Below are 13,877 nucleotides of genomic sequence, written 5' to 3'. Positions count from 1 at the left end.
TGCAGTTTCTCACCCGAATCAGCCACCATGCTGTATCATCAGCGAACAACAATTGACTCACTTCCCAAGCTCTCTCATCCACAACAGACTGCATACTTGCCCCTCTCTTCAAAACTCTTGCATTCACCTCTCTAACAACCCCATCCATAAACAAATTAAACAACCATGGAGACATCACACACCCCTGCTGCAAACCGGCATTTACTGAGAACCAATCACTTTCCTCTCTTCCTACTCGTACACATGCCTTACATATATATTTATTTATTTATTAATATATATATATATATATATATATATATATATATACACATAAATGCCCATACACTGACATACATATCAACCTATACATACACAGACATATACATATATACATGTACATATTCATACTTGCTTGCCTTCATCCATTCCTGGCACTACCCTTTCCCACAGGAAACAGCATCGCTACCCCCTGCTTCAGAGAGGTAGCACCAGGAAAACGGACAAAAAAAGGCCACATTCATTCACACTCAGTCTCTAATTGTCATGTGTAATGCGCCAAAGCCACAGCTTCTGAATTAGCAAGGTGGTGCCAGGAACAAAAGTGCATCAGCTTGCATCCATTCTCTAGATGTCATGTGTAATACACTGAAAGTTCAGCTACCTGTCCACAACAGGTCCCACAGACCTTTCTGTGGTTTACCCCAGACGCATCACATGCCCTGTCCACAACCAGGTCCCGCAGACCTTTCTGTGGTTTACCCCAGACACATCACATGCCCTGGCTCAGTCCACTGACTATTTCAACCCCAGTATACCCCATCATTACAATTAACCCTATTCCATGCATGCCTTTCACCCACTTGTATGTTCAGGGCCCAATCACTTGATATCTTTTTCACTCCATCCTTCCCTCTCCAACTTGGTCTCCCAGTTCTCCTTTTTCCCTCCCACTTTGATCCGCACACACACACACACTCATATCTATGCATGTGTTTTAATTTCTTTCATGCATGTTCATGATTTCCCATATGAGCAAGGTTGTGTTTTGAACAGATGGCTGAGCCTTAGAGGCATGCAAGGAATAGGGTGAATTGGAACAATGTGGTATACTGGGGTCAATGTTCTGTCAGTGGACTGAACCAGGGTATGTGAATTGTCTGGGGTAAACCATGAAGAGGTCTGTGGGGCCTGGATGTGGATAGGGAACTGTGGTTTCTGTGCATTTCACATGAAAGCTAGAGACTGAGTTTGAACGAATATGGGCTTTTTTTGTCTGTTTTTCTGGTGCTACCTTGCTGAAGCAGGGGGTAGCGATGCCATTTCCTGCGGTGTGGGTAGTGGTGGGAATGGATGAAGGCAAGCAAGTATGAATATGTACTTTTGTACCTATGTATATGTCTGTGTATGCATATGTAGATGTATTTATATTTGTATATGTTGGTATGTATATGTGAGTGTATGGGCGTTTATGTATATACATATGTGTATACGAGTAGATGGGCCATTCTTCGTCTGTTTCCTGGTGCCACCTCACTGACACAGGAAACAGCGATCAAGTATGATAAATAAATAAATATGTATTATTTTTTATTATACTTAGTCGCTGTATCCCAAATTTGCGAGGTAGCATAAGGAAACAGACGAAAGAATGGCCCAACCCACCCACATACACATGTATATACATAAATGCGTGTATGTGTATACATGTGCATTTGGGTGGGTTGGGCCATTCTTTAATCTGTTTCCTTGCACTACCTCGCTAAAGCAGGAGACAGCAACAAAGATAATGAAAAAATACACACACACACACACACACACACATATATATATATATATATATATATATATATATATATATATATATATATATATATATATATACTTTCTTTAATACCATTCGCCATTTCCCGGGTTAGCGAGGTAGCGTTAAGAACAGAGGACTGGGCCTTTGAGGGAATGTCCTCACTTGGCCCCCTTCTCTGTTCCTTCTTTTGGAAAATAAAGAAAAACGAGAGGGGAGGATATCCAGAATATATATATATATATATATATATATATATATATATATATATATATATATATATATATATATATATATATATATATATATATATATATCATACAGTCCCATGACCATCTCCATCCGGGGGCTTATGCAACCCCAAGACATGGAGAGGATAGACTCTGAAGTGAGAGGTTCTTTAGAGATTGCTCTGTTTCATCGGTTGTTGATGATACCTCGTAAAACGTGACTTTTCATTTGTGATATAAATTCAGGTAGGTGTAGAAATATTTTTTATACTTTAACAAAATCAGTTTTTTCTTTTTCCAAGTAAGTAGTTATACTGTATGTTTAAGTGCCCTTAACAGATATCATCTAATTGGCATTATGATAATGAATCAACCTTGTATAGATATCGTCAATGTTACTGCTAATTTTTAGTAATCAGTCGTAATTTGAAGCTTTTCAGTGAGAAAGTATTTTTTTGCCTTTTTATACATTGTTTTATGTGAAACATTGCCCCAGGGTATACATAATTGCCACAAATTGAATAAAAAGAAATATTCACAATCAGGAACATAAGTAATGTCAAATTAGGATGTACTGATAATTGGAAAATTAGTTTCCGATACTGTACTCTGTACTTCATAGACTTGTGCATTATATTTGCTGCAGCATCATACCACTGGGTGTTTTTACAAAATATACAAACACAACAGTCACAATATAGCATTGATATAAAGTTACAATACAGTCAGGATCCAGTCAATGAAAATCAAATACAGTACCCAGTAATTGAACATGGATGAAAGAAGGTGAAAGTAGTTTTGTGGTGATAATTGTATTATGATCTTCTAAGATCACTTTATTACATGAGGAAATGTACTAGAGTAATGGAAGTATATAGATCAAGAGAAATTAATTAATCAGCTGAAAAATATGTATTAATTTGGTGCACCTTCCATGCCTCATACTTCGTCATTATCACAAGATAGTTTATCACATCAAAAACTATCACTCTGATACCAGTTTGGTTATGTCTGTGGTAAATCATAAGTCACCAGTTAAAGATGAAGCCATGAGATGATAACTGACTGAAACATGACATGTACTGGAGAATTGAAATCTGGGCTGAAAAGAACTTAAGAAGTGCATGTAATCCTTACATTCATATTACCCTACAACATAAAAGTGGTTGAACACATCCAGATTAGTGGAATACAGCAGATTGATGCTGTTATTACCATGTATTCCTTCGTTAACACCTATAACGAGCTTAATGAATCCTATTCATATCAACTTGGCACTGTCTCACTTGGGTCAGAATTTTAAATTATGAATTTTGTGTATCTGGGTAAATAGTATGCTAACAGTAATATACTTTGGAAGTTTAATCATTTGAGCTTCAACAGCTGTCACCACTTTGCTTAACAAAACAAATTACTGATATAAAACTTGGTAACTGTATGTACTTGTGAATTTCGAATCATATCTGCACTTCCTCACACAAGCATTCCTTCTTTTGACCGAATGCTCATATACATCCACTACCGCGAAAATAAAACTCTCGGTTCAATATCTAAACAACTGTTGGTAAAATATTTCTGATACAAAATTATAATGTATGTGCACTTTCTTAACTTCTTTTACACTGTGGTAATGCTGAAAATCATGTTCAGGCAACCACTTGGGGTTCATACCTTCCATGCCACTGCAATAAACTTTTCTGATGTGAGACTTAGATTATTACATGATGCAAAACAATAGAAAAAGAACTATAATTTCATAATCTATATATATATATACTTTTTGAAGGGGCAGTGAAAGAAGCCATTCAGACAAATATTTTAATATATAGTATTGATAGCTATGTAGAAGAAGTAGTGAAAAAATATAATAGGCTCTTATATTCCTTCGTTACCCAACAAAATATCAGAGAGATATTCTTAACTAAATTTTGAAAAAGGATAATTCTCTCCGACTTTTAATGGGCAAGATAAAAACATTTTTGATGATGAGGAAGTGAAGTCATTAATAAAGTATTAATTTCAGTTGAATATGGAAACCATGTGATTATCCAAATATTATGTAACAGGAACTCATTTTATCCAGATACACCTGTAAACAATAACAATGTCCTGAGTGCGAGTATGTGCCACTCTGTCAACTGAAAACAATTTTGGGAGGTTTCTGAATTAGTCTTGGTTGACAGCAGCACGTATAAACTTTGCCAACTCTTTCCTTATGTCACCAAAAAGAGCATGCTTTCAAACTCCAAGGTGCTTAGTGATCTGGTTTTCTTAATTTTTTTTTTTTTTTATATCCATACACTATGAACAAATACATAAAACTCTTGTAAAAGAAAATACTTTGTCAATGCAAATAGGCTGTTAAGATTTCTTTAAGCTTAAACTAGTGTTGACTCTGGCATACTGGCTTAAAATTTCAAATTTACAGCAACAAAATTATGTTACTTTTCCCTCTATTCTTTTAGTTCAAGATAACTGTCTTTTGACAAATGTATCAAGGAAAAATGCTGGATATTAAGATTTCATGAAAAGTCGAACGATTCCTTTTGATCAATTTTAATAAGGATACTAAAAACTTTATTGGAAATAACTTCATATCCTTTCTGCAATTTGTCCATCTTTGATCAAAATTTATTAGCCAGTATCCTAAGTAACTAACAATCTTTACACAAATTAACTTCAATTTCATACATTAACTAGATTTCAGTGGTGTAAAATTATAATTATGCAATCCCAGAAATCATATATAAATTAATCAATATTTCAAATCACTCCATGGATACACATGACTTTCATTTCTCATACTGTAGATAATGTTAACATCTATTAGTTCACTTCCTCTATTCACCTTTAAGAGGGCTCAGGAGTTCTATAACATTTTTACGAAAAAAAGGCTTGCACACTCTCAAGCAGTCATAAAATATAATATGCATCTTCAGGGGTGAACTTTGCATATCAAATATTTATTACATTTTGAATGTAAAAAATGAAATAGTTTCTTTGTATAGATTCCAATTTTCAAGGATTGATAAAGTCAAAATATAAATATTGTGAAACGTCAAATCCTAATACTGTACATGTAAACGTTTGTCTATAAGTGTAAGAGTACTTAAACTGAGAAGCATCTCAAATATTCTGTCCTAATTTTCTCATTGATGAAAAGTATGATGCAATAGTGGCTACATTATGCAGCAACTTTTGATTTGGCTTTCACCCACTAATACATTTTCTCCTTTCATTCTGCTATGTATCTTAGTTGCATACTTCACATAATTTTATACCTAGTCAGACTTTATGCTGTGCACTTCCCTACAACAGGAAAAGGCATATTTGATATAGAAAGATAAACCTCCCTAACTAGCTGCTATAAACTCTAATCACAAATGCAGTGAATGTTATTCCTAATTCTTTTATACTTCCTTCTTCTACGATACTCTGCCCTTAATTATTCTGTCATTCTACCTTCAAGCCACCCAGAAGACCATATCTATTTGCTTATATAAAGTAACCCATATAGTTTATCAGCCAGTCAGGTTGACCTTAGTCCAAGTGGTGAATTGTAGCTTATTTCAGTAACACTGATCTGCTTGGTTGACCTTAGCCCATCTATTTGACCTGAATCAACGTAGTTCCTGGTTGACCTGTAATTCATCTATTATCTGTGCCTTTAAAATTTCATTGCATAAAACTTATAGGGCAAATGTTTTGAGCACATGAAAAACAGATGTACATTAAATTGTCTTTGTCATTCACGAGTAATTTCAACACGAGATCCTCTGGCTTCTTTTTATTCCCTAAATGTGCAACTGGTGATGGAAATTAATAAAAGCAAAAGAAAATTAATATGCAGTGGCCTTTTTCGTAAGTTAATCAAAAACAGCAATAGTGCATAATGGAGATACTGGGTAATATACTATATGCGACTTAAGCAAGCTCGATTCCAGAAATCAAGTCAGCAGCACATTTTTAAAAAGGATGCTCCTATTTGGTGTACTTGCACCATATGATTGCCTGAATCATATATGTGAGCATTTTGGTAGCCTAACTAACTAAGATGAATGCAAGATTGACTTTCAAAATTGGGACCTTTTACACTGACAATTCTACCACTTTACTGGGGTACATTTAACAGCCTACAGACTAAGATGCAGGGTATTAAAAATGCTCAGAAAATAATATGTAATCCTGAGAAATAATGAATGAAAACATTTTTCTCAACAGTTAATACACTTGAACCATAAAAATTAATTAATGGTTTCTTTTGTTCATATCTGAAAACTAAGAATGACCAAAGATGAACTATATGGTACAGCAGTTAGAGTACAATACTTTTGTTTCTTGGCCCCTATGAAAAATATGACAGTAAGTTGTTATTAAAAAGTCTGTGACAGGCCATACAGAAGTTTTGATATACTGTATTGTATATTCATAAGTGTAGCACCTTGCGAAGGGCAAAATATTACCTAAAAATTGTCCTAGTCTATCAAATTTTTGACATTAATTAAATTAAAGTATGAATAAAGTTTATACACTAGACAAAAAGACAATAATGTATACAAAGAAGAATGATGGTACTTTCAGCTAAGAATACAGACTTCATGTCCAAGTGGAGAAGTCAAGTTTATCAAGTGAAGCAACTCCATGTAGTTGGAACATCCTTACTAAGTTACTGAAACTTGCACCAAAGAAAGCTCACTGCAATATACATAGGTTTCTCTGATGCAGTTTTGATCTATATCTTTAACTGGTCTGTTCCATGGCATAAATTAGGTGTTTCATTGCAAAAACTGACTTTTTCTCTTGGGTAACAGAGTATGACAATTACATTTTGAATAGCAAAAACAACAATTCTTGAAACAACAAAGCTTTATTGGAATCAATACTTGTTTCAATGGTTTTTACTTAAATTAAAATCTATAGATATGATTAATCACCACAATCATCAATCAAAACTACCAAAAGTTTCTAAATAAGTATAATATTTGTATTCAGTTTTATTACTAATAAGCAGCCCTTGGCAGACATGGAGAAGACACAGACAACCCCAGTCACCATGCCAGCTCAGCCAGAGGCATGGACACTAAGGAATCCCAAAGCTAACAGGAGCTACGTAGTTACAACAATCATCTTTTTCATCGTAATCAGTATGATCATCTCCATCATCTCTTGATCAACACTGTCTTCTGAATGATGGCTGAAGCACAAACACCAGGTCCTCCAACACCCATGACTTAAAACGCAAAAAGTTGGTGACTGACAAACTAAGAATTTTGTATGCTACTTCATCGGATGTCTGAGATGTTAGCCTTGGAGCCAAAGATCCTGAGAAGTTCATTCTCATAGTCTTCAATGTTCCGCTTCATTAAATCCATACATGGCCCAAGCAGACGCTCAAAAGCTTCAACATCTAAAACTGAAATATCAAGAATGTTCAATTAATAATACAGGCTTGCTGATTTTCAGCTAAAGAAAGTTAATTCTTTTATTAAACTAAGATACAAGGACCAAGCCAGGTGTCAAACAGTTGAAACTCAAAAACAGAATTCTCTCTACCTTCAGGCCTACAAATATTCAAACTGTATGTTTATGAATTTGCATACCCATCCCCATGATTATACTCACAGATATTGGTGTACAAGTTCATGATGTGCTATTTGACGAACAGGTAACACGAAAGTAAATTTTGCATATGCACGTGTCCTGAGACACCCAATACAATGGTAACAAAAACAGGGATGCTCTAGAATTAAGCTATTTTGTAACTACCCATGCAAATGTAAAGTAAAATTAGGGAACTGTGTTGTATAACTCCTGCTTTGGAAAAGTTTGTGGGGCCTGGTTGTAGATTTAGGGAAGGTGCTTTTGGTGCATTACACATGACAGTTAGTGTTATATGAGCAAATAAGGCCATTTCTTCATCTGTTCCTGGCATAACCCTGCTAGTAAGGGAAACAAAAAAATATTATATATTTTTATTTATTATACTTTGTCGCTGTCTCCCACGTTAGCGAGGTAGCGCAAGGAAACAGATGAAAGAATGGCCCAACCCACCCACATACACATGTATGTACATACACATCCACACGCGCACATATACATACCTATATATCTCAACGTATACATATATATATACACACACAGACATATATACACATGTACATAATTCATGCTGTCTGCCCTTATTCATTCCCACCGCCACCCCACCACACATGAAATGACAGCCCACTCCCCCCCACATGTGTGCAAAGTAGAGCTAGGAAAAGACAACAAAGGCCACATTTGTTCACACTCAGTCTCTAGCTGTAATGTATAATGCACCGAAACCACAGCTCCCTTTGCACATCCAGGCCCCACAGAACATTCCACGGTTTACCCCAGACGCTTCACATGCCCTGGTTCAATCCATTGACAGCACGTTGACCATGGTATACCACATCGTTCCAATTCACTCTATTCCTTGCACGCCTTTCACCCTCCTGCATGTATACATATATATATACATTCCCTAGCTATAACTTTTAAAGCACCAAAACTACAGCCCCCTATCCACAACCAGGCCCCACAGACCTTTCAGTGGTTTCCCCTAATTGCTTCATATGCCTTGGTTCAGTCCACTGACAACACACTGCTCCAATTCACTTTATCTCATGCACACCCTTACACCCTCCTACACTTCACATGCCCCAGGAACTTAAAACCTTTTTCACTGCTTCTCCAATCTGTTTCCCCTTTGTTCTTGTCCCCCCCACTTCTGACACATACCCTCTTTGTCATTCGCTCCTCACTCATGTTCTCCATAAGTCCAAACCATTTAAGCACACCATCTTCAGCTCTCTCAACCATTCTCTTCTCATTACTACACCTCTCCCTTGAGTCATAGGTAGATACACTATCATTTCCTACAAAATCAACCCTCCTACCACCACATTATGTCCTCATACAGTTTATTTTCAACATATTTATCCAACTCTGTACATTCTCATCTAGAGCCCGCATCTCATATTTTAAAACACTCATCAGGGCAACTTTACATTCAGATGTACCCATCTTCCAACCAGAGAGTGATCTGTCTGTCTACGCACTCATCAATGTTCCTAAGACCTTTTCCCACACTATGATTCACCAGCTGGTGGCAGGTATGTACAACAGCAATTCCTCCAAGTTTTCTCAATTCAAACTCACACCCCAACCCACCTGTCTCTCTCCACTGCTAAACCTAATAACCTTGCTTTTACTCAAATCCACTGTTACCTTTCTCCTTTCACATGCTTTCTTAAACTCAAAGCAAACTTCAGAAGTTTCTCACTCATATCTGCTACAAGCACCATGTCATCGGCAATCAACATGTCACTCACCTCCCACGATCATATACAAAACACCAGAGGCCCCACAGATCATTCTGAGGTTTCCTCTGTCCATTCCATATGCCCTGGTTCAGCCACTAACAGCACATCACCCAGTGTATTTCACAACTTTCCAATTCATTCTATGTCATGCATGCTTCTTACCCTCCTGAATGTTCCTGAATGCTTTGAATAAACATGCGTGATGAAAGTGGTAAACCATAAGTTACACATCTCAGGCAGAATACACTGAAATTTCAGAAAGAAAAAATAGTGCTAAAAGAATAAAGTTAAAAAACATAGAACATTTATAAAATATTTATTTCATGAAATATACCCTGTATACTTACATGCCAATTTTGCTTTCCCAACAGCATATACTGAGGCTGCTCGTGGTTTCTTTGTGACTAGGGCCAGTTCTCCGAAGTAACCACCTACGGACACCCGGCTGATCTGAAGAGCACCAATGTTCATAATGTCATCTCATCTGAATGTCATTTGCAAAAAATGCAGAATATCTCGTAAATCTTCATAACATTAATAACATTATTTATTCAGAACCCAAATGTTTCCGTACAAAATTCATCAAATGTTTCAATCATTCCTCTTGAGTTTTTTACAATTAAAGGTGTAGATATGGTTTATTACTGGCATATCTGGACAAAAATCTGCATAAGCCATCCAGCTCTAAATACTGTAAGTGCTATGAAAGACAGAGAGGAAAAGCCAGACTGCCTCCAGTGAATACAAATGATATTAAATATAAGTATTCTCTTTTAATATTCTTAGCACTGGGCTTGCCTGATTATAACATACCATTACTGTGGCTAATGATACAGAGTAATATGGCTGACAAACCATCTGACTGCCTTAATTCCCGTCACTTGGACCTGGTATCAATTTACTATTGCATGAACTTGGAGCATATCTCAGGTAAGAGGAGAACACGAAAACCTAAGAATTTGAACTTTATATTCTAATGTTCTTACCATACTACCACCTCCATGAAAATTGTTTTCCACTACATAAATAATCAAGAGAACTGAAATATATACTCCAGTTCCTTAAACCATGCTTTCATTAAAACAATTAGAATGTCATTGTTATCATGTGTTATCATTTTTGGCTCTGAACAGTGTGGTTAAAAAAAGTTATGATGTATACACATTGAGTAAATTTTCATTAAAAAACTTGCCTCTGTCTCCTCATTATTTTCTTTAGTCATGGTGATCCGGACTGTCCCATCCTCTAGGAAGAACATGCCATCAGCACTGTCTCCTTGCATGATAATTCGTTCTCCAGGAGCATACACCCTTGGTACTAATGCATCTGCTAGGTTCATCCGCTCATATTTCTGTGGAAAGCATTTTGTACGTTGTTCAACTCATATTTCTCTTTGAAAGCATTGCATGGCAAGGCATCCATACAACTGATCAGGAAATACATATATGTGTCAATAAACATCAACAAATGGCACAAAGTTCTTTGTGATAAAGAGAAACCAGAGAGAAATCATGACAGGTAAAAAGAGAGAGTCAGAAGAGGTAATGAAATAATTCCACAGAAACAAAATAAAGTAGTAGTAATTGTGGACAGCAAAAATTGAGAAAAAAAAAAAAGGTCTGAGGCATGTAAAACTCATGGTGATTGCTTTAGCTTACAGGGAGACTTGAACAAACACCAAAGTTAGTTAGACGAGTGGATCATGAGGCTCAATCCAAGTAAGTGCAAGATAAGGAGGATGGGAGCGAGTGAAAGAAGACCTATGTGTGACTATTAACTAACTTAACTAACAGGAAATTATTAATTACAGAAATCTGCATGTGAAAGAAACAAAGAAGTTGACAGTGCTTAATCTGCAGCCAGATACCCAAGCAAGTAATACTGGTAATATACTTCCCCGGTCACTGGCTGCCTATGAGCTACCTCCTACCACAAAATCATCAGGACATTATTAGTAAGTTTATTGTTAAGTATTTTGGCAAAAGAGTTAGATTAAATGTGTAAAGTTTGATCTTGATGGATTTTATTTTCACTCCAATCCCATGAATGGTAATACACTTTTTTCACCAACACTTTTTCTTTATTTCCTATAATTTAAGAGTTATACAAAGCAGCCTGTTCCATGATATAGCAATTACATAATATTCTTAACGCATGTAACATTCTAAGATATATATGTGATTTGGTCATATTCTCAGTATCACAATACTGTCACAAATGACTGTTGCCATATCACTGTAACCAGTTTCTAAAAGGAGATAATTCTTAAAATCTTTAAACAGTATTTCATATTTTTATACTAAGAGCTCTCACTTACCTCTAATGTTTTCAACATAGGGACGCTTTCCAACAGAGATTCGTACATCTTTCTCTTCCTGCAAGCTGACTTGAGTAATATCCTTCGGAAGGTCTGTCGGTCCATGGCCCACAGTGCCCCAGATGTCACAGCCCGAATGGTGGCAGCCCTTGGCAAGTTGTACATGAGGGCCAGTTCACCAAAGCTGCCAGAGTTGTCATATTTGCCAACAAGGCGAGGTTCAGCATCACTGTCACCTTTTACATAGATGTTGTAAACGCCCCTGGTAGAGAGAGTCCTCACTAAGGTACCATCATACTCAAATCTACCTACTGTTACTAAATGTTAAAGTTATATCATCTTCCTACTGGTTATGTTAGAAGTTTTCAATCCCTGTAGAGTGATAGCTACCAAAAAAGATAGCACTGTAATTCACTAGGTACTTCTTCCTGTTAAAAATTTACGTAACTAATGGTGAGATTCCTTACTAAAACACCACTATATTGAAAATGGGTTTGTGAAACCATTTCCTTTGTAGAAGAGATGAGCCTTTACTGAAGGCAATCCATAATGGTATATTAATATTTCAAGACTACCTTTGGTGGCAACCATGTTAAATTTACAACCCTAAGAAGAGAAATCCTTCAACTATTTACAAACAACACACAAATAACAAGATATCGAACAGTAAAAAAAAAAAAAAATACATAAAGTTGGAGGAACAAGTTTTTAAAAATATCAGGGTTCCATTTATATCCCTCTAATACACAAAAACACTTCCAGTGAATTTAATCCCATCGAATTTTCACCTTAAGTACCTTTATCCTTATTTGATTCTCTTAGTGCATCTATCCATCTCTGTAGTCTAAAACTCCTTTCACCATAAGATGTACTAATATAATCTGTTTTACATGACCGTACCAACACAAAAGACTTTACTCCATATGCCACAGATTGTTTTTTTTTTACCTAACTTGACATATAAAGTTGTGTTCCATGTTCAACCATCAGAGTTTGAAAAAGCAGCATACACCATACAAGCTTCTTGCAGTACGTGATTAAAATTTTTCCATTCATCAGAGGTTTCAGTGTACCTCCAATTTTTCTCCAGCTACCAATCTTACTGAGCATTTATCTCAAATACCTAGTATCATTCTTAGCTTTCAGTCCTTCACCATGAGAACTGACATGAAAATGGTTACATTATCACTTCTAAAAAAGTAGTCTTGCTTCCCTGATACAGTATACTTAATTTCAGCATCCTTCTTTGATGTAAGATCACTTAAGGAGCCCATCAGTCTATCCTTCTCATGATTACCAAACAGTACAGCACCATCTGCATACAACTGTCATAACTACTATCTAGTTTCACAATGATTCAGCAAAGAACTGTTATCACCATCACCATGCTCTCATTACACGTAACACTCCAAATATAAAAACATTCAACAACCACTATGACATCGCACAACCTTAAAATACTCCCAAATTCCAAGAAGACTTCTCACTCATACCACTACTATTTACTCTCTCATATGCACATTTATTATGAAAACTCTTAGTATTTGAGCTTTCTCATTTACTAGATCATATATTCACTATTATATGTAACCATTAATGCCTATATACTTCTTTTTTCATAAAACTTTCTCTGCAACTTGTTTAAAAGCAAATATACAGTCTACACCTAAAAATCCACCTTACTTTTTACTTACAAGAAGTTAACAAATCGTTTTAGTACATTCTCCTACAATACATTTTGCTCACTTAGGTAAGGAAACCTAGTCCCCTACAATTCTCATTATCACTTTAACTCACATTACCATTATACAGCGGAGCACTTACTGAGCATCCAATTATTGGACCTGCAATAATTCCCACACTTCCATACTCTCCAGATCCACTAGACAGTAGTTTCACCTTCAATCTTTGCCACCTCATTCACTACTCCATCTCATACTACTACCGTGATTACCTTCTGATAACTACATTAGGCTATACTCAGTGATGAATGAAGTAACCAAAACTCTACATATGACTCAACAAATACTACTTATAAATAACAACTGAAAACTAATTACAATTAATTTGACACGAGAAATTTCTTCATAATGACCTCCTGAACAAGGCTAGTTCATCATGCTTTTAATTCATGAAGTCCACCTTGCTAATGACTCGACCATAGAAATTTCTACCTAATCCCAACTCTTACGAAAAGGAAT

At 36.0% G+C, this 13,877-nt stretch overlaps 1 protein-coding gene across 1 annotated transcript in view; it reads right to left on the bottom strand.

Annotated features, from left to right (window-relative positions):
* Positions 1-252: 252 nt before the first annotated feature.
* LOC139758201 (uncharacterized) overlaps positions 253-13,877 on the bottom strand; it is a 211,808-nt gene continuing 198,183 nt past the window's right edge. The window contains exons 8-11 of the mRNA XM_071679443.1: positions 11,677-11,938; positions 10,552-10,710; positions 9,707-9,809; positions 253-7,426 (exon numbers count right to left, since the gene is read on the bottom strand). Coding sequence (XP_071535544.1) covers positions 7,296-7,426; positions 9,707-9,809; positions 10,552-10,710; positions 11,677-11,938 — 655 coding nt within the window. The 3' untranslated portion in view covers positions 253-7,295. The remainder of the gene's footprint in view (positions 7,427-9,706; positions 9,810-10,551; positions 10,711-11,676; positions 11,939-13,877) is intronic.

This window comes from Panulirus ornatus, chromosome 29, assembly GCF_036320965.1.
Source record: "Panulirus ornatus isolate Po-2019 chromosome 29, ASM3632096v1, whole genome shotgun sequence".
NCBI lineage: Eukaryota > Metazoa > Arthropoda > Malacostraca > Decapoda > Palinuridae > Panulirus > Panulirus ornatus.
Note: the sequence above shows the minus strand (reverse complement) of the source record. Positions and strands in the feature narration are given on the sequence as shown.